Source organism: Phycomyces blakesleeanus (genome assembly GCF_001638985.1).
Source record: "Phycomyces blakesleeanus NRRL 1555(-) unplaced genomic scaffold PHYBLscaffold_1, whole genome shotgun sequence".
NCBI classification, from domain to species: Eukaryota; Fungi; Mucoromycota; class Mucoromycetes; order Mucorales; family Phycomycetaceae; genus Phycomyces; species Phycomyces blakesleeanus.
The window spans coordinates 2,265,879-2,284,762 of NW_017265134.1; the positions used below are offsets into that span (position 1 = coordinate 2,265,879).

Sequence of the window (18,884 nt, forward strand, 5' to 3'; positions counted from 1 at the left end):
TGGTTTGATATGATACTTTCTTTACTTCTTCTTGTGTACCGCTGCACATGCTTTCTTTACCGGGAATTCGATACCCTATAAAGTACACACACAAACAAACACCATTAAGTACTTAATAATTCATACAATACACAGGCGCTTGCATGGACTAATGCTTCCTTACGCTACTTACTCCTCGCATCTTGATCATATCTGAACTCATGTCGTCTTCGGTCAATCTGAATACTAATGACGGGCGTAAAAGTGAAAATGGGTTAAGGATATAGTTGTGAAATATCTACCGAGATTAGAGCGTATATTTATATATTTTTTTGAAATGCAAAGGATATCTGACGCCTGTTTCCGTTTGTTAGTCTTGACTTCCGTAGTTTCATTCCCTCTTTTACGTAAATTGCGTTTCTGTGGTCGGATTTGGGCATCGATTGGGACATCTATAAATACAAGCATAAATATAAACATATGTGAGAAATTCAGAAAATGTCATCTCCCCAAAACAAAAATTCAATTGGGCCAATAATTTAATTTAATTTGATTTAATTTAATTTAATTTCACCATCCCAGAAAATTTTACTTACCAAAAGTGAAGTCTCCATTATCCTTTTCCTCCTTTAGTTTCCTACGTTTGGCTTCTAGTGCAGCAAAGAGTCGCTCTCTTACATTCTGTGTCTCGGTCTATAGAGCGATATCATCAATAGCAGGTCAGTTCCCAATCACAGCTTATATTCCGTTAAATCGAGATCGAAATCGAAATCAAAAGAGTTCTTGTCATCCCCCCTTTTTTTTCTTTCTTTCTTACATGATAGTCTTCTTCGGCCTGATAGATCATTAGAGCTGCCTGGTTATCTGTCTGTTGCCGCTGATACTCCCAGAAAAGTCCACTGTCATCTATCATTTTCCGTTTATTTGTCTCTTGTTGGCTCACACTCTCAAGCAATCCAGCGTGAGTATCTAGGATATAAATTATGAATTTAAAGTGTCCTCTTTTTTTTCCCTTTTTTTGTAGACCAGCCCAGCCAGCCAATCCATTTTCTATTTATTTATTTATTTATTTATTTAATTTAATCTATTAAATTTGTTCCTTACTGGACATCACTTGTTGGATTTCTTGTCGAAGAGCCGCCATCTTGTCTGTGAAGATGCTGCGATGGTCAGTAAACGATCCAGGAAAGGCAGCAGACCTACCGTGAGCTATTCTCGCTAAAATCTGTCTCCAGCTTTTCCAGGCGACTCTCTATATCTTTTCGACGTCTGACACGTCGATTGTCAGCACCCTCGTGACTGGCTATGGTTTCGTAGTGACCCACGCTGTCGTAGCTTGGTGTGTTTTCGTAACTTCCAATCGTCTCATAGCTAGTGCTTGCTTCAAACTGGTCTTCTTCAAACGTTTGCTCGTAGTTAGGCGGTTCATAGTTAGGCGGCTCGTAATGAGGCTCATAGCCATGAGGTTCATAGTTGGCTATGCTATCAGCTACATATAGAGATATATGTGTAGAGAGAGAAAAGAGAGAAAGAGAGATTTAGGTATATAGCAAATAAATAAAAAGAAAAAAGAAAAAAAATTTAGTGCCTCCATTGAACTCTCCTCATTCGATTCATTTAATCGAGCTTTACCAGAAAACCAGTACTCAGGTCCGTCTGCTTCATTCATGATGACACCCGGTCCTCCACTAACGAGGAATCCATACTTGTTCTTGTGTGGTTGTGCTTGATTCAAAGGTGCCTGTTGCTGCCGGGATAAGGGTTGGGTATGGCGAGTGAGGGGTGGTAGCCGTTGGTCATTCGGATAAGGTACACCACCGCCACCATTGCCATTGGAATTGCCACCATTGGTACCACCACCACCACCACCACCACCAACAACAACAGCATGTCGCATGACTGAATAGGCCGCGTCGTTGGTCATTTCAGGGCCAAGACTAGCCCGGGTTTTTCCTTTTACAGGCCGGGCCATCGGCATTCCAGGAAAGTTAGGTGGTCGAGACTCGGGTTGCAAATGAGAAGGATGGGCTAACAGGCGTTGCTTGGTTGGAACTGATGAGGGTGTTTGTGGTGTTGTTGCTCGCTGACGAGCCATTGCGGCCGCGACGGCTGCTGCTGCTGACACGGACGGAACAGAATTATTGCCGTTTGGAGAGTCCATTGTCATGGAAGAAGGGTCATTGAGGCTACCGCGACCCGAAGACGGTGAAGATACGAAAGAAAACGACGGCTTGGTCGTACCCAAGAGAGAAGCGAGTGGCATGAAGAACGGTTATTATTGTTTTGTGTGTTTTGTTTTTGTTTCTGTATCTTGTATCGTAAGCTCAAAGTCGAAGAATAAATGTAAAGAGCAAAGAGACTTATGGACCAAGTGCAATGGTATTCAAACAAAAGTACAAAGAGGGGATCGCAACAGGAATAATATATATATATATATGTGTGTGTGTGTGTATATATATATAAGAAGGCACACAGAGTGGAGAGAAAAAGAAAACCGGCAGTGCCAAAAAAAATAAGCTGAGAAGCTTCGATAAAAGAGAGCCAAAGTGTAATAAAAAAAAAGAAGAGGAAAAAAAAAGTGCCAGCCTAGGACAGGTGAGAGGATTTAAATGTGAGAGGGGTAAAAAATGGAGCTGGGGGACACCTCTCTCCAAGCCACCAGACCTTATCATTCGAAGTTACTGACTTGACTGGTTTTCCTTTATTCGATTAAGGTACATGTACATTGAATGAACATTCTCTCTCTCCTTCCCTCTTTAACGTACATAACTAGAGTTCATTAAGGGAGTTTCTGCTTAGTAACAAGTATAAAAATTTACTGATATTTTAAGTATATGCACAAATACTTACGTTGCATCTATTCTCTGGATGTTTGGGAGAGAAAGGCGTACTTTGTTACGGTAGGTTGCCATATTCTCCAATTGCATTGGGTTGCCCTCCAAGTAAACTGTCTGCAATGTCTTTATGTTTCCAAGTTCACGTTCCAGCTCAGCAAAGCACTCATTACCAAACTGGTTACCATTAGCCTAAACACAAACCATAATATGTCAGGATATACTTGTCAATAAAATAAAATAAAAATTACAATATCCTCTTTTATCTTACCCAGAAATCTTCGAGATTTTTCAGGTGGGATAGGTTTTCAATATGAGTCAATTTGTTGCTAGCTACATCCAATATAGTCAATTTATGCTAGAGTACAAAGAAAAGAAAAGAAAATCAATTAGACATTATCCACATCTAAATATATAATATAAATATTACTACTTTATACTTACATTATTTTCCAGCCCTTCAATTTTCTCGATCGCATTGTGGCTAGTGTATAACTCCTCGAGATTAACCAATCCTTCCAAGCCCGTTAATTTTGTCAGGCGGTTACTTTGAATACTTAACACTCGCAGGTTGCGTAATGCACCCAGGTTCTTTATGTCATTGATATCAATATTTGTCATTGTATATTAGAATCATTATCCTTGGTTTACCATACCTCTAGCTTTGTGATCTTGTTCTTTCCGAGCCACAACTGTTCCAAATTCACCAAATGATCAAGGTTCTGGATCTCCTACAGAAAAGCGTTAGTTAGTACATCGATTAATTAATGAGTTGATAATTATGTGTATAATATTTGTAAAACTTACTCTGATACGATTGGCACCCAACTCAAGGTTGGTAACATTAACTAGTGTATCAAGGTTTTCGATTTTTGAGATCTTATTGCTCACAAAGTACAGATCCTTGAGATTGACAAGATTTTCAATGTGTTTGATGTGCTTAATCTTATTAAAGGAAAGGTCGAGGGATCTGTGCAACGTTGATCAGTAAATATGACGAACATCAAAATTTCCCTTTAGATAACAACAGTCGTGATCATGAAATTTTTCTACTTACTCCAATGTTTGAAGACTATTGACCCCACTGATACGAGAAATCTTGTTATCGTACAAGTCGAGTTCCTTGAGCTCCTTCAAACCTTCCAATCCTTTGACATCAATGATGAAGTTTTGACGCAAACAAAGTCGCTAATATTAATTAAATAAAATGAGTTACATGTTATTACTATTAAAGGGAAAAAAATCAATGTATATTTTACCTGAAGATTTTGGAACCGTTCAAGACCAAGAGAAGGAATGTCTGCAACTCGCATATGAATAGCATCGACCTCCTAAAGGAATATGTCAGCAATTGGAGCTATATTCACAATAGCTGTCTTTTAAATATATATATAACCTACAGTAGTGTCATCAGGGTAATCATCCAATAAGCCTAATGTTCCAAGATGCAATACATCTTCACATTAGATTTTGCCCCCTTTTATTTTTTATTTTATTTTATTGTTATTATTATTATGAGGATGACTACCATTATATTCCCTACCTTCTTCTGTTGTTTCGGTCACGGGTTCATCCTCTGAATCTTCTGCATCGGTGCTGGGTTCTTGAATCATTGCAACTTTGTGAGGTTTGATTGGGGTGTCATTTTGAGAGGTATTGACATTGCTGGTCAAGGTTTCGGTAATGTTTTCTGTGGAATCAGACATTTATATCTTATTTTTTTTAAAAAAATAATAATAAAATAAATTGATATGAAAGAGATGGCACCAAAAGCTACGTTCTCAACGATAAACTGTAAAGCAGAAAAATATGAATCTAAAGTCCGAATGATGCCTTTTTTTTATTTTAATTTTATTTTATTTTTGGAAATGTGACGTTTGAAGACTAGGTTTAGAGCATCTTCAGCAGTGAGTTAACTTCCTTTTTGTTTTGTATGAGACAGAATTCTATTATGAAATTTCCCAAAAATAAAGAAAGAAAGAATAGGTCGTACTTCCTAGAGAAGAAGGAGAGGACAGTCGGCAAGAAGATGTTCAAAAGTCTGATTAGAATAGCCACTTTATTTAGAATTTAGAATTTAGGAATCCAGCTAATTCATATGTAAGTATATTTAAAACAAAGAAAAGGGAAAGCCAAAGAGAAATGCTATTTAAATCATAGACTTGATGATGCGTTCAGTTTCTTGAAGATCGTCGATACTGAGACGGTGAATAGGACGGTTAAAGTATTTTTCCACAAAGTTCATCTTATCCCAGCTGTCTTTATCATGAACAAAGTTAAGGCTGACTCCTGTGCGCCCAAACCGACCAGTTCTTCCTACGCGATGCAAATAGGCTTCCACATCCACGCCACCCTCTGGCAGCTCTGGCATATCGTAATTAATCACAAGACTCACTTGGAGTATATCGATTCCGCGTGACAAAACGTTTGTAGTAATCAGCACTTTGAATTCACCATATCTGAATCCATCCATAATCAGGTCGCGCTCCTCTGAGCACATTCCACCATGAAGAGAAACAACAGTATGACCATTCTCTGTCATGCGCCTGGCAATTTCATCTGCCTCCAGACGATACTATTGGCAGGATGCAAAGGGTAAGAAGGAGATGCAGGGAGATTGCTAGGAATGTTACTTGCCTTGCAGAAGATTATACTCTGGCTCACTGTCAATAGATCATAAAAGTTACACAACGCATCATATTTTGAATTTGCGCTTGGGCAATCCATGTAAAACTGTTTGATTCCTTCGACAGTCAATTCGGACTTCTTTAGGGTCAGTTTGACAGCGTCTGGTGCAAACTGGCTTGCGAATTTCTCAACACGTGTAGCATATGTGGCAGAAAACAAGATTATCTGTGGGTTCTTGACAATAGCTCTAAAATAAAAACAAACAAGTCAATATATCAATACAAAAGACATCTTGCATTTAGCATGTATATATATATATATGTATTTCAAAAATCTAGTTACCTTTTGATACGCAGACTTTGGTCGCCTAGACCATTTTGTTCAAGCATGTTATCTGCTTCATCAAGTACAAACACTTTGATGTTTCTGGTGTCAAGATGTCTGGAGCGGATTGCATACAGTATTGAGCCAGGTGTACCAACCACAACATGGCTCGAGATCTTTTCTTTAAAGTCAAAGTTTTTGATGACGCAGGTAGAGGTTATAGATGTGAATTTTGACATGGTTCCGACAACATCTATAATCTGACGAGCTAATTCACGAGTTGGTGCCAAGCATATTGCCTTGATATCACATTCAATAAAACATATGCATATATGTATATATATTAATATCAATGTGTATATTTAATGTCAAAAAGAAGGGGGGAAGGGGAGTTTAATATCTTACTTGAGTAACTGGAAGGGAAGGATCAACACGTTGTAGGATAGTCAAGACAAATGCAGCCGTCTTTCCTAATAATAATATTTTGAAATTCAGTACTGTAATGCCATTTTATCATTATCATTATTGATTAAATCTAAACCTTACCTGTTCCACTCTGAGACTGTCCGATCATATTTCTAGGGCTAATTGTATAAACAAATGAAAATCAAATAAACAACCAGACGCGTCGTAAGAACATGGTAGATATAAGGCCACATTGTCCAGTGACTTACGGATCTTCTAGTAGCAAAGGGAGGGCACGCTCTTGAATCTTTGATGGAGCTGAATATTTCATTTCGTAGACTCCAGTAAGAATGTCCTCACGTCTATCAAAAAAAAACATTATTCACGCGATAAAGAAATATATATAATATATATATAATGTCTTACAGATTTAGATCCTCAAATCTTTTTATAGAGCTTGTCAGTTGGTCAAGCTTGTTGTTTCCAGCAAAGGAGATGAGTACTGTCTCTCCATCTCTTCCCATCAATCTTTCGCGTTCGGTTTCAGAAGAGTGGTCTTCTACGGTAGTTTTATAGAACATTTATCAAAGCTTAGAATAAATTTAAATAAAGTACAAGATGTATTTGACAATATCAATCTATTGATTGTCTCTTATAAGTACCGTCTAGAAAGTATATTGATTAATGATAGGTTTGGGAATGTAAGGAAAAGATATGATTTCAAATCAAGAGCTACTTACATGAGTTAACCAAGTCTTTAAGCTTATAGGTAACAACATTCTGACCATCTGTTGTGGTATAAGTTCAAAATAATAGCCATAACCATAGCCATAGCCATAATAATGTAAGTGCTGTGAATATTTATGTAAAATGAGAGAGATAGAGAGAATAGACAGCACTGTATATAAAGAAGCATTATTTTATTTTGATAGTCTAGTTATTGTGTAGCTTAAAGTTAAGGTGGATATATACTTACGTATTTCCATTGTTAAAAGAAAAAGATGTAGTTTAAAAGAAGTTCAATGTATACGGAAGAAATGTGTAGCTAGCAAGAGAACAAACGAACAAAAAGAAAGAAAAGCTGTATGCTAAAAAAAAAACAAGATAATTACAAGATGCCAGAGATAATATATACGCGATTTTCTTATTCCCATTCACTCCTTTACAAACACATCTGTGATAGTAAAAAACAATAAACTTCCATATATAGACGTGTTCTTGTATTTGTCAATGCAGTTTTATTTTTTAGACAAAAAAGGAGAGAGATAATAGAAAGATTCAAAGTTCAGGTGACTTTAATTTTTTGGTTCTGTTGCTGGTTTTTCTTGGAGTGTCTTTACAGGAATTTACAGAAGAAATGACTCTTATAAAATATATATATATATATATATATATATGTATGTATATATATAAAAATTAAAATAAAATTAAATATATTAACAATTGAATGAATGAATGAATGAATGAATGAATGAATAATCATCCTTTGCTTATCAAAATTAATTTTCTACCTCGTGTATTGGGCGGACAAATCAAACGTGTGAAGTTGACTGCGGCGCCCAGCTGCATGGACTAAACTTGGCCACTTTCTTAGCACCTGGCTAGATTTTGAATACCAGACGAACCAAACCAGCAAGAGGTTTATATTAAGGAGAACCGCAGCAAAAAAAAATACACAATCAATTCTTGGCCAACTGATAAAACAGTATAAATACTCACCCTTGCCAGGTCTAAATGACTTTTTTTTTATTAATTCATTATCATTATCACCATTACTATCCCTATCACTACAACCAGCATCGCATCATCCATCAATATCATGGAATTTCCTATTGCCTTTGCCGAATCCGTTCATAACAATGATCCAGAAGCCATAATTCCTGTTTTCCACCCTACAGAATTCCCTACCCTTGCTGCCTTGAATACCAAAACTGACTCCGGGTGGCACTTTATCCAAAAACAGGAAGCAGTTGACCCTGTTCCCAAAACCACCTTTACACACACTCTTACCTCTGTCACTGATGGTGAAAATGCCTGGGAACGCCTGGACTATTGTTCTGCCGCCAACCAAGGCCGTCCCCTTTATGCTTCCGTAGCCGACAAGGCCATCTCTCTCCCTGACCCCAAACCCTCGATTGTTGCACCAACCACCAAACCAACCAAATACAAATATCTGACGATTGTCATGGTCGATGATATGCTCGACATTGATCACGATCTTGGAGAGGAGCTCTGGGACATGTACAAGACTGGCCATAGCAAAGGCAGTGCCCGCCGTTTCTCTGGAAAGAAGCTCTTGTCATACAAGTTGGATAAGGAATTCACTGACAATGTGTTTGCTGTCGAGGCAGAAAGGATGTTGGGTATTGATATCAGCCACACCATTCTTGGCAACCCCCAGCCTATCACTGATTACAAATCCGTAAGACGGTTACGACACCAAGTTCTTCGCCGTATTCAAAAGTGCAATCGTTATGTTCCAGTCAAGTCCCCTCGAGAAGTCTACAAGATGACCGGGTGCAATATGGAACTTAGTGTACCTTTATCATTGCCAACCAAATTATCACGGGCAATTCGATGTGAATTGCTTTAGAACTAATAGTAATAATAATAATTTTATATTATTCTTAATGTGTATATTTGTTTGTTTTGTTTTTTTCCCTTCTTTCCCTTTTCTTTATATCTTTATATGAAAAGAAGAAGAGCCTGGGCGTGTATAAATTAATAAAGAAACCTTTACAAAATATTTAAGATAAACCGATTGCCTTAACCCCATATGATGCAACCCTTTTCTTTTCTTTTCTTTTTTCTTATTTTACTTTGTCCCACTAATCTTTGTACGCCTTACACACATCGCGTGTTATCTGTGAGCACAAATCTTTTATATTCTTTATTTTTTCTAAGCATCTTGTCTTCTAGTTCGTAAGAAGAACAAGGCTCGAGACTTGCAAGCACAAAGAGCATCCCAGGTTACTTTCATTTAAACTAATAAAGAAAAAGGGCATTTGGGTTCTGTATCTTTTATTTTACTTTACTTTATTTTAGAATGGCGGTGTTGATCGTGCCTCTCTTTGTCATGCTGTGGATAGATGTAATACAAAGTGCCATACTCCGCCTCTAAGCTTCCTCTTCTTCCTCTTCCTTCCTCACTAAGAAAAAAAAATTCCACTCCACACTAACAGGTTTGTCCAAGAATCTATCTATTTTCTATTTGTACTATAGACTTTTTAGTGAGTTACGGTTGGTTCAAAACAACCCTAGTCTAGTATATTTATCGCAGACCTATCCAATCTGCAAATTAGTTTCTATTCTTGGTGAGAGGGGGTCAATATACCCACTGCTATATAAGGAGCTGATTACGTCAACAATACTAATGGACCACTCATCGTGAGTGACGCCGCAGCTCTTTCTAGAATTTGTGATTTTTCATCAGAGACCAAAAAAAAAGAGAGAGAAAAAAAAATGAAAAATGAAAACTATAAAAACCAACCACCCCTTCTAATTTTTTACGCAGTTTTTCTTCTTCTTTATCTATTCCTCTCCATTTCACTTTCAACCCCTAATAATGCAAATCTTTGTCAAAACCCTTACTGGCAAGACCATTACCCTGGAGGTTGAGTCTTCCGACTCCATCGACAACGTCAAGCAAAAAATCCAAGATAAGGAAGGTATTCCTCCGGACCAGCAGCGCTTGATTTTTGCCGGCAAGCAGCTTGAGGACGGCCGTACCCTCTCTGACTACAACATTCAAAAAGAATCTACTCTCCACCTTGTGCTCCGTCTTCGTGGTGGTATGCAAATCTTTGTCAAGACTCTCACTGGCAAGACCATCACTCTTGAGGTCGAGTCGTCTGACTCCATCGACAACGTCAAGCAGAAGATCCAGGATAAGGAAGGTATCCCCCCAGACCAGCAGCGCCTCATCTTCGCCGGCAAGCAGCTTGAGGACGGCCGTACCCTCTCTGACTACAACATTCAAAAAGAATCTACTCTCCACCTTGTGCTCCGTCTTCGTGGTGGTATGCAGATTTTCGTCAAGACTCTCACTGGCAAGACCATCACTCTTGAGGTCGAGTCGTCTGACTCCATCGACAACGTCAAGCAGAAGATCCAGGATAAGGAAGGTATCCCCCCAGACCAGCAGCGCCTCATCTTCGCCGGCAAGCAGCTTGAGGACGGCCGTACCCTCTCTGACTACAACATTCAAAAAGAATCTACTCTCCACCTTGTGCTCCGTCTTCGTGGTGGTATGCAAATCTTTGTCAAGACTCTCACTGGCAAGACCATCACTCTTGAGGTCGAGTCGTCTGACTCCATCGACAACGTCAAGCAGAAGATCCAGGATAAGGAAGGTATCCCCCCAGACCAGCAGCGCCTCATCTTCGCCGGCAAGCAGCTTGAGGACGGCCGTACCCTCTCTGACTACAACATTCAAAAAGAATCTACTCTCCACCTTGTGCTCCGTCTTCGTGGTGGTATGCAGATTTTCGTCAAGACTCTCACTGGCAAGACCATCACTCTTGAGGTCGAGTCGTCTGACTCCATCGACAACGTCAAGCAGAAGATCCAGGATAAGGAAGGTATCCCCCCAGACCAGCAGCGCCTCATCTTCGCCGGCAAGCAGCTTGAGGACGGCCGTACCCTCTCTGACTACAACATTCAAAAAGAATCTACTCTCCACCTTGTGCTCCGTCTTCGTGGTGGTATGCAGATTTTCGTCAAGACTCTCACTGGCAAGACCATCACTCTTGAGGTCGAGTCGTCTGACTCCATCGACAACGTCAAGCAGAAGATCCAGGATAAGGAAGGTATCCCCCCAGACCAGCAGCGCCTCATCTTCGCCGGCAAGCAGCTTGAGGACGGCCGTACCCTCTCTGACTACAACATTCAAAAAGAATCTACTCTCCACCTTGTGCTCCGTCTTCGTGGTGGTATGCAGATTTTCGTCAAGACTCTCACTGGCAAGACCATCACTCTCGAGGTTGAGTCATCCGACTCCATCGATAACGTCAAGCAGAAGATCCAAGACAAGGAAGGTATCCCCCCAGACCAGCAGCGTTTGATCTTTGCCGGCAAGCAGCTCGAGGATGGTCGCACTCTCTCCGACTACAACATTCAAAAAGAATCTACTCTCCACCTTGTGCTCCGTCTTCGTGGTGGTCTTTAAAAATAATAATATCATTACTCCTCTCTCTCTTTCTCTCTCTCTCCCTTTTTGCTAAATATAGCTTTAATGCATTCATTGCGTTGTCTTTAATAAAAACCCCTTCATTCCGCAATGGATTGGAGCAGTTCCATCAATAATAATAATAATAGTTGTCCAAAAGTCCTATTTGTTTTTAAGTGTCTTTTTTGTGTGAGTGTGGTTTTTATTATTATTATTTAAGAAAATGGGATTTTTTTATCGCAAAAAATAATAATAGAAAAAATGAAAGACAACAAAAAAAATAATAGAATCGTGGCAAAAAAAAAAGAAACTTGATGATCACAAAGAAGTATGTAGTTTAAAAGTGAAAGAGAAAATAATAGAAAAAGAAAGAAATAAAGAAAAAAAAAGATTGATAGATTGATAGATTGATAGGTTAAGATTGGCGGCACAACACGGCACACACACACACGCACACGTACACGCACACACATACATACATCTCCCCGTTGGGATTTGGAGGAAGTATTTGTTATAGCATTTTTGTTTAATAAGGTGGGTCATCACGGTGTCGCTTCACTTGTCTGGCTCTGAAGATATCGTTATCCGGTGGGCGGTTGGGACCCATGCCTTTGTGGGGCATATAATCATCTTCATGATCGTCGCGCGTTTTACGCTTCATATTACCCTTGCCACCCCGCATTGGCATACCACCACCCTAGAAGTAATAATAGTAATAATAGCACCAACAACAAATAAACAAAGAAAATATTTTGTGATTTTGAGTCAAAATGAAGCGCGCATTTTTTTTAAAAAAAAATAAAAATAAATAAACTTACCCTTGTCTTGAAACCTCCTCTACCTGCACGATTACCAGGTATTCCACGTATTGGTGGCATATCTCTACCAGCCATTTGCTGTTGCGAGTGCATAGGTGGTCCATTCATTATATTCTTGGGATGCGATTGAGGGTTCTGGTTGCGCCCAGGGGCAACCATGGTACCAGATGTATTCCCGGGTGCGGGTAGCTGGGCAGGAACAGGAACGATGATGTTCCGAAGAAGATCGGCCAATTCACCTGCTTGAATCGAGGGGCCTTTTTTTTAAAAGGAAGAGCAAATGATTAATATTTCTTTTTTTTTATTAGTCCTGATCCTCTCTTTTTTTCTTCTGTCCCTTTTGCTTTGGTTTTTCAATTGACTCTATTGTACTGTATTTGTTTTTATCTTACCATTGAATGAATGTGCTGGTGGAAGACTGGAAACAAAATAAGCAATAGGGCCAGGTAAATCTGTAGACTGTGTCTTGTTCCATGTGACTGGAGGTGCGGGAGCTGCAGCAACAGGTGGGACATCGGGTGTGGGAGTAGAAACCTTGGGAACCGAGTCTGGAGCAACTACACGTGGAACAGTTACAGTGTTTGGTGCTACGTGGCGAGCAGAATCGGTCAGAGGCTTAAAGGGTTTCCACTGCTCAAAGTCAGGTCTAGGATATTTCTCTGGGTGAACGGGCTGCAAAAGAGGTTTCTTCCCGTGATCTTTGTTACGGTGGGATCTTTCATGTCCAGTAGTTCCACTAACAGTTGCTTCTTGAATGACAGGCGATTGAGCAACATTCGGGCTCTTTTCCTTTCGAGCTTTTTTTTTTTGGTTTTTGAAAGAGATTGTCTATTAGACTATTATTCTTGTACACGATAGCCATATTTTTTTTTCTTATTCTGAGTTGAGTTGAATTGAATTGAGTTAAATTACCTTCTCCACCAAGCTCAGAGTCAATATCTATGCCGATATCCAGATAACTGTAGCGAAATAAGGATGATTCAAGCACAGTAGCTACAGAACATAAGGTTTAATACTTTTGGGTAAATTCATGTCCCATCTCTATACTTACTGCCCTGTATTGCCTCATTTCGACGCTTCTCTACACCTTGGACACCTGCCAAATCTCCATATTTGTTTTCATAATCCAAGAATTTTGACCAGATTGGGCCTGCTTTTTCAGCTGGCATTGTAGACAAGGCTCTTTCAAACAAAGCACGAGTATCTTGAATAAAGAGAAGGGAATGTTATGCATCATAGTAAATCAGCTGTTAGATTATTGTCATATCTAGCAAAGCAATAAAGAAAGAGAAATAAAAACTTACTGTTGTCATCGTTCATCTCAATCAAAAAATCAAGGTATTCACACACAAAAGCAGGGTCATCAGCGAATAGCTTGTATCCCACAATTTCGAATACCTTGCCTGCAATGGTGGCATCTTTGCTATTGTGGTACTCCATCAACGCTAGTTTGTAAATATCATACAGTTAGTTTGATGGGCATCTTTCTTATTCTGTATCACATCATCTTTTTTTTTGGAGGGATACTTACCAGAAGCTACAAATAAATGGTATGTCAGGTTGGTAGTCTTGCGTGCTCTAGAGAACAATGATCTTGCACTTTTGATGCCCTAGTTTCGCAAACCTTGGATAAGCATAAAGTACTTGTACATATACATAGTGTACAGTATTAAAAAAAAATACAAATAAAGAAACTTACATCAGAACGTCTTGCAAAACGCATATACATGATCCAGACAAGTGAACAGCTTCTTGCAACGCCATCCACCTGCTCTTTCACACGCTCTTCGATTTCATCTTGTTCTTTTTTAATTTGCTTTTCTCTCTGTCTCAGTTGTTCTCTCAACTCTCCGTCGATATCATCAGACAAATTCATGCCGGACTTTTCCTCCTCAGCCTCTTGCTGCAACTTCTCGACGGATTTTTGAGCGGTTGATTTTAACTTTTCGATATCCTGATCCAATTGCTCAAGAAGAGAGTCAAATGCCTGTCGAGCCTCGTCAAATTGCTTTCTTGACTCGCACAACTCGGCATAGGCAAAGTGAATCAACAGACTAACAAGACAATTTATATATATATATATATATATATATTAGAAAGTATGGTCGTATTTTGGAAGTCATATCAGAAAGGCTACTCGGGTGTGCATCTGTTTATTTTACATGTTACTTTACCTTGTTGGCAAGATCTCCATTCCTTGCTTTAATACGGTTAATGCCTTGTCAACCTTGCCAATTTCTTTGTAGTACATGGCATAATCAAACCACAGGACAGGGAAGAACCGCAACACAAGGAAGGCCTGTTGGTATGCGTATGCTACTCTTTCTACAACAGCTTCTTCGTCTTCCAAATGAAGTGGATTGCCTTTCTCCCATTGGATATACTCTCTCCATACCTCGAGCTAATCAAATATCAATTCTCAGTCAACCCACACACATGATAATGCATATATATATATGTATATATACTTTTATTCTTATTTATTTATTTATTCATTTATTTACCTGTTGCAAGTCTTTATCTGTCCATTCTGTACGTCTGGGGATTATTGTACGTGACAATTGATCTGTAAAACCTCTCATCTCACGTAGTGCTGTGCGAGCTGTCATATAAGCTGACGATCTTTCACTCAAGAACTTCTTGGCCTGCAGTTTGAGATTGATAAAAAAAATCAACCAAGCAAACAAGCAAGAAGGAAAGAAGATAAAAGCAAATATGCATATTAGTACGACTTTGTTTCTTTCTTGTTATTTTTTTTAGTCAAATGTACTCGTTATGTACCGTCAATCTGTTCAATGTGTTTTCCCATTGATCGTATTCTTTCCAAAGATGCTCAACATTGTTCAATGGAATCGCCATTGCTTTTTGATAAGCACGGCGCATACTATCCATCTTTCGCTGTTCTTCCCATGTGTTGGTAGTCTATCATTTTTGACGGTCCATATTAACCTCTTGCTTTTTCTTTTTCTTTACTAACAAAATCTCGCTCCACATCCTTGTTTTTCATTTTTGAAATGTTTCTTTTCTTTTCTTTTCTATTTTTTTTTCTTTGGAGAAGATTTCCTTATTCTTATTCTTAGCTTTTCTTTTACCTTGTTAGAGGACAAAAAGAAGATATAATCAGCCCAAATGGGGCCCGCTTCCTTATCAATACCAACATTATTGAGTACGTATTCATAGGCTTTCTCAATAATCGTTCGTCCTTCTGGAGTTGCAGCAGCCCCATTTTCGCCCATATTGATACGGCGAATATAACCAAGGTAAAACTTCCAAAGGTCGATGGAAAGCACAGTCTTTAGGCAACGTCTGAAGAGACCCTCCACCTCATTAAAATTTGAATGTTTGAGTTCCATTTCCAAGTAAGCTAGCCATTGTCTTGGCTACAAGAACAAAAACCAGAGATGTGTGTGTGTTTTTTGTCAGCAGTCAGTGTAAAAAATAAAAATATGTTACTTCTTCCTCCAAAGACTTTGTTTCTTCTTTCATTTATCTTTCTTTCTTTCTCCCTTTCTCTACTATCTACTCTATCCATTTCTTTCCATATATAATTTCTCTATTTCTAACTCTAATTACATATCCCTTTCTCTTGTTCTCTCCAATATCTCTTTCTCTCTTCTTCATCTCTTTTGCTCTTTTGGTAAAAAACACAGGAGAAGTTCATCTAGTGTTTCCCTTTTTCTTTCTTTTCCAATTGAGAGTGAGAGTTCAAAAGAGAGGGGGAGGAGGGAGGTCAAACATAGAAAGATTATCAGTATCAAAGCTTTCTCTTCAGAACGCAAACCAACCAGATCATCAAAACGCTCATAGAAAAATAAAAATAAAAAAGAAAGGAAAAAAAAGGAATGTGAATAGTGAATATCAATACAAAAAAAAAGATAGAGCAATACAGAAATATAAGAGACCGACAGCATCTGCAAATAAAACCGCTTGAATTGGCTGCCTTCTTTTTGCAAGATGCGTTTATTACATACATACACACACATATATATATATATATGTATGTATAGATAGATATTTATACTTATGTGGACAGACCTTTTTTTGTTTTGTTTTGTGTACTTCCAAGAAGTTGAAATGTAGAGCTTGAAACGAGAAGTCCCGGATCCTTCTTCTTTTTTGATTCCCTGCTCTTTGGTCAAATGGCCTGTGCCGAGCCGAACCAAGAAGAAGAAAAAAGAAAAAGGAAAAGGAAAAGGGAAAAAAAGGGTGGAGTGGAGTGGAATGAAATGAAATGGGGAGGTATGATATAGGAATAATTGAAAAGAAGGAGAAGATGAAAGGTAGGAAAGTGTAAAGAAATGTACTACAGAAGTACATCTTGTAAAAAATAATAATAATAAAGAAAAATTTACCTAGCCTTTTTTTTTCTTTTTCTTCTTCCAACAACAACGGCATAAAAAAACCCCTTCTTTCTCATGATTGCTATACAACCATCTCGTTGCTCTTCTTTGCCTTTAGATGAATCAAAGATATCATCAAGGTATAAAACAATATAAAAGAGACGGAGAGATAGATAGAGAGAGAGAGAGAGAGAGAGAGAGATAGAAAGAAGACCTCAAAAACACCAAATAAGAAAGACACACTTACCGAGGTGGGAAACACAGCAAGAAACTTCTCATAAAATTTACGCATTTGTACCAAATCTCCTGTCTGTTGGATTTCTGTTTTTAACGCGTTCCATGCTTCAAGGTCATCTGGATACTCTTTAACACGTTCTTCCAAGCGCTCTAATTTGTGATTCACTTTGATTATAGGCTCAAGTAATCGCACATGATTAGCATGATCTGCTTTTGCTTGAAGTGCTCCCGGAGGAATCTGCCATGAAGCAGGAGCACTAATAAATGAATCCTCAGGCTCTACCGAATGTGGTGCTGGGTGAGGAATAGATTCCTCTGATTTTCGTTGTTTTTGTGATTCAACGGCTGGCTTTTTCTCTTCTACTTTTTCTTCCATCTCCATAGCCATTGAGGTTTGTGGAGGTGTGTTGTATTCTTCAACAGACAATTGCTCATCATCGTCTTTATCGTAATCAGCAGCATCAATATGTTCTTCTTCTCCCTCTTCTCCTCCTTCGTCGTATTCTTCTTCTTCCTCTTCTTCCTCGCCTTCTTCTTCTACTTTTTCTTCTACGTTTACGTCTACGTCTTCATTTTCTCCCTGTTGTTGCTCTTGCTGTTGTTGTTGTTCTGGTTGGATGATTTGTTCTTTTACTGATTCTTCTGTAAATTGTGTGTTTGCGAATTGTACTCGCTGCTCTTCAGTAGATGTAGTTTCCATATGGGGATTTTCTTCTGTGGAGACGTGTACTTGTTCAACAGATTGTGAGCCTGGTTGTGGATTTTCTTCCATTATTGTGTCTTCATTTGTGTTGTCTCTGTTGTACAAGCTCGATGAAGTAGGTGTATCCGCGTCCATTATTGCCTTTCTATTTGCTCTTTTTTTTTCTTTCTTATTATTATTATTTATTTTTTACAAAAGTCAATGAAAGAAAGTTTTTTTTTTTTTTTGGTAGGCGAGGTGAGACTTGCTATAGTTTACACTGCGATTTTTTTTTCTTGATTTAAATAACCGCTAAAGATGACGTAGAGATCAAGTTTATTTACCGTCCATTAAAATGTTTGCAAATTTAGAGACCTGAGTTTATGTCGAGGTTCAAAAAACTTATTTGCGTTTAAGCGAACTAAATATGTGCTTACTACTTAGGAAATGGCAGACTTTATAACTCCGGGCTCGTAGATAGTATACGAGCGCGTATATTTTACACGATTACGGAGCTATAACGTATGCCAATAAAATTTTAGCTTCTAGTTAATTAAAATGATTTACAACGAATAATATTTACGGGATTTCAGACTATTTTTCTATATACTCCAATCAAATAATTTAAATATAGTAGATGTTTACCTTTTTTAGTTATTCCTATTTATCTTATAATTAGTCCCATAAATGCATAATGTTATATATTGGAATTCTATAGTTTTTATTATTATTTATACCGAAAGAGACTTGAACTGCTTATAAGATTTCTCAGGATCTTTCTAGTCAGTGTTATGAGATATGATGTAAGCCGGATTCAGGAGGGGGATTTGTTACTGAATGGTAAGCTATTAGATTTGAATAATTTTATATTGTCTTTAATCCTTATACTGGGTTGAAGAAGTTAGAAAAAGGTGTTTTGCATTGACTGCAAAAATACGGTGGCGTAAAAAATGGGATATATATATAAAAGAGAGAAAAATTGGTGCTTAATTAAAATTCAACTATGACACACTTTACCCGGAAAACTTGCAACAATTCACTAAAATCGCTTTTTTTTTAATAACTAAGCCAAGACAATACCGCGTATATATATATGGGTGGTATTATTTTACTTTTATTTGGTAGCTAGATCAATGCAAAGCACTAAGCGACTGGCTTTACGTGCTTAAGAGTAGACGTGCTATACATTATGATTTTCTACAAGCTGTTTTTTGAAGGGATTTAAGAGCTGTTTTGAGGATGAATTTCTTTCTTTTTCTTTTTCTCGTAAATCGATCGCTCCACTGCTACCCTTACTGAATAACAGAGAAGTAACAAGGTGTTATTGTGAGCTCATTTTCTGTCACATTAATACCTATATTTTCTACATGTTAATACACCTGCATCTTACTCTCAAAATGTCTTACCAGATCGCTATCTACAGGACTACAGAATTACACACTACTTACATAGTCAACATTTCCGCCGAGC

General features: G+C 38.2%; 7 protein-coding genes across 7 annotated transcripts; 2 read left to right on the forward strand and 5 right to left on the reverse strand.

The window, feature by feature from the left end:
• Window positions 1-21: 21 nt before the first annotated feature.
• Window positions 22-2,242, reverse strand: PHYBLDRAFT_161600 (hypothetical protein; the record flags this gene model as incomplete). Its single annotated transcript, XM_018434434.1, has 8 exons — window positions 22-75; window positions 173-277; window positions 361-431; window positions 576-672; window positions 797-1,029; window positions 1,084-1,231; window positions 1,254-1,468; window positions 1,612-2,242. The coding sequence occupies 8 exons, from the start codon at window positions 2,240-2,242 to the stop codon at window positions 22-24; spliced, it is 1,554 nt and encodes a 517-aa protein (XP_018299003.1).
• On the reverse strand, window positions 2,238-4,569 carry PHYBLDRAFT_129474 (hypothetical protein). Its single transcript, XM_018429288.1, has 10 exons — window positions 4,357-4,569; window positions 4,214-4,245; window positions 4,073-4,144; window positions 3,871-4,001; window positions 3,621-3,783; window positions 3,470-3,544; window positions 3,258-3,404; window positions 3,085-3,171; window positions 2,830-3,005; window positions 2,238-2,748 (listed from the first exon to the last, which is right to left on the reverse strand). The coding sequence occupies exons 1-10, from the start codon at window positions 4,517-4,519 to the stop codon at window positions 2,736-2,738; spliced, it is 1,059 nt and encodes a 352-aa protein (XP_018299004.1). The 5' UTR covers window positions 4,520-4,569; the 3' UTR covers window positions 2,238-2,735.
• A 393-nt stretch (window positions 4,570-4,962) lies between these two features.
• On the reverse strand, window positions 4,963-6,549 carry PHYBLDRAFT_104709 (hypothetical protein; the record flags this gene model as incomplete). Its single annotated transcript, XM_018427862.1, has 6 exons — window positions 4,963-5,372; window positions 5,447-5,688; window positions 5,784-6,064; window positions 6,171-6,230; window positions 6,307-6,349; window positions 6,440-6,549. 6 exons carry the CDS (start codon window positions 6,547-6,549, stop codon window positions 4,963-4,965), a joined length of 1,146 nt encoding a protein of 381 aa, XP_018299005.1.
• Window positions 6,550-7,957: 1,408 nt separating this feature from the next.
• PHYBLDRAFT_76907 (hypothetical protein) lies at window positions 7,958-8,915 on the forward strand. Its single transcript, XM_018443200.1, has one exon. It carries the CDS (start codon window positions 7,990-7,992, stop codon window positions 8,761-8,763), a length of 774 nt encoding a protein of 257 aa, XP_018299006.1. The 5' UTR covers window positions 7,958-7,989; the 3' UTR covers window positions 8,764-8,915.
• A 784-nt stretch (window positions 8,916-9,699) lies between these two features.
• PHYBLDRAFT_129484 (hypothetical protein) lies at window positions 9,700-11,511 on the forward strand. The gene has a single exon (XM_018429289.1). The coding sequence runs from the start codon at window positions 9,736-9,738 to the stop codon at window positions 11,335-11,337; it is 1,602 nt and encodes a 533-aa protein (XP_018299007.1). The 5' UTR covers window positions 9,700-9,735; the 3' UTR covers window positions 11,338-11,511.
• A 13-nt stretch (window positions 11,512-11,524) lies between these two features.
• On the reverse strand, window positions 11,525-12,252 carry PHYBLDRAFT_157037 (hypothetical protein). The gene is made up of 2 exons (XM_018433551.1): window positions 12,156-12,252; window positions 11,525-12,034 (listed from the first exon to the last, which is right to left on the reverse strand). Exons 1-2 carry the CDS (start codon window positions 12,246-12,248, stop codon window positions 11,864-11,866), a joined length of 264 nt encoding a protein of 87 aa, XP_018299008.1. The 5' UTR covers window positions 12,249-12,252; the 3' UTR covers window positions 11,525-11,863.
• Window positions 12,253-13,183: 931 nt separating this feature from the next.
• On the reverse strand, window positions 13,184-17,108 carry PHYBLDRAFT_104465 (hypothetical protein; the record flags this gene model as incomplete). Its single annotated transcript, XM_018427846.1, has 10 exons — window positions 13,184-13,359; window positions 13,460-13,600; window positions 13,687-13,765; window positions 13,855-13,906; window positions 14,024-14,209; window positions 14,330-14,556; window positions 14,660-14,800; window positions 14,937-15,077; window positions 15,248-15,535; window positions 16,743-17,108. The coding sequence occupies 10 exons, from the start codon at window positions 17,106-17,108 to the stop codon at window positions 13,184-13,186; spliced, it is 1,797 nt and encodes a 598-aa protein (XP_018299009.1).
• Between the last annotated feature and the right edge of the window lie 1,776 nt (window positions 17,109-18,884).

Bases quoted from the DNA above. Each gene is read 5' to 3' on its own strand.
- PHYBLDRAFT_157037 (XM_018433551.1), bottom strand. From the start codon at position 12,248: ATGCACTCGCAACAGCAAATGGCTGGTAGAGATATGCCACCAATACGT. The intron at 12,035-12,155 runs GTAAGTTTATTT...TATTACTTCTAG, and splicing joins GAGGAGGTTTCAAGACAAGG to GGTGGTGGTATGCCAATGCG.
- PHYBLDRAFT_129484 (XM_018429289.1), top strand. From the start codon at position 9,736: ATGCAAATCTTTGTCAAAACCCTTACTGGCAAGACCATTACCCTGGAG.
- PHYBLDRAFT_76907 (XM_018443200.1), top strand. From the start codon at position 7,990: ATGGAATTTCCTATTGCCTTTGCCGAATCCGTTCATAACAATGATCCA.
- PHYBLDRAFT_129474 (XM_018429288.1), bottom strand. From the start codon at position 4,519: ATGTCTGATTCCACAGAAAACATTACCGAAACCTTGACCAGCAATGTC. The intron at 3,405-3,469 runs GTATGGTAAACC...AATGACATAAAG, and splicing joins ACAAGATCACAAAGCTAGAG to AACCTGGGTGCATTACGCAA. The intron at 3,006-3,084 runs GTAAGATAAAAG...GTTTGTGTTTAG, and splicing joins AAAATCTCGAAGATTTCTGG to GCTAATGGTAACCAGTTTGG.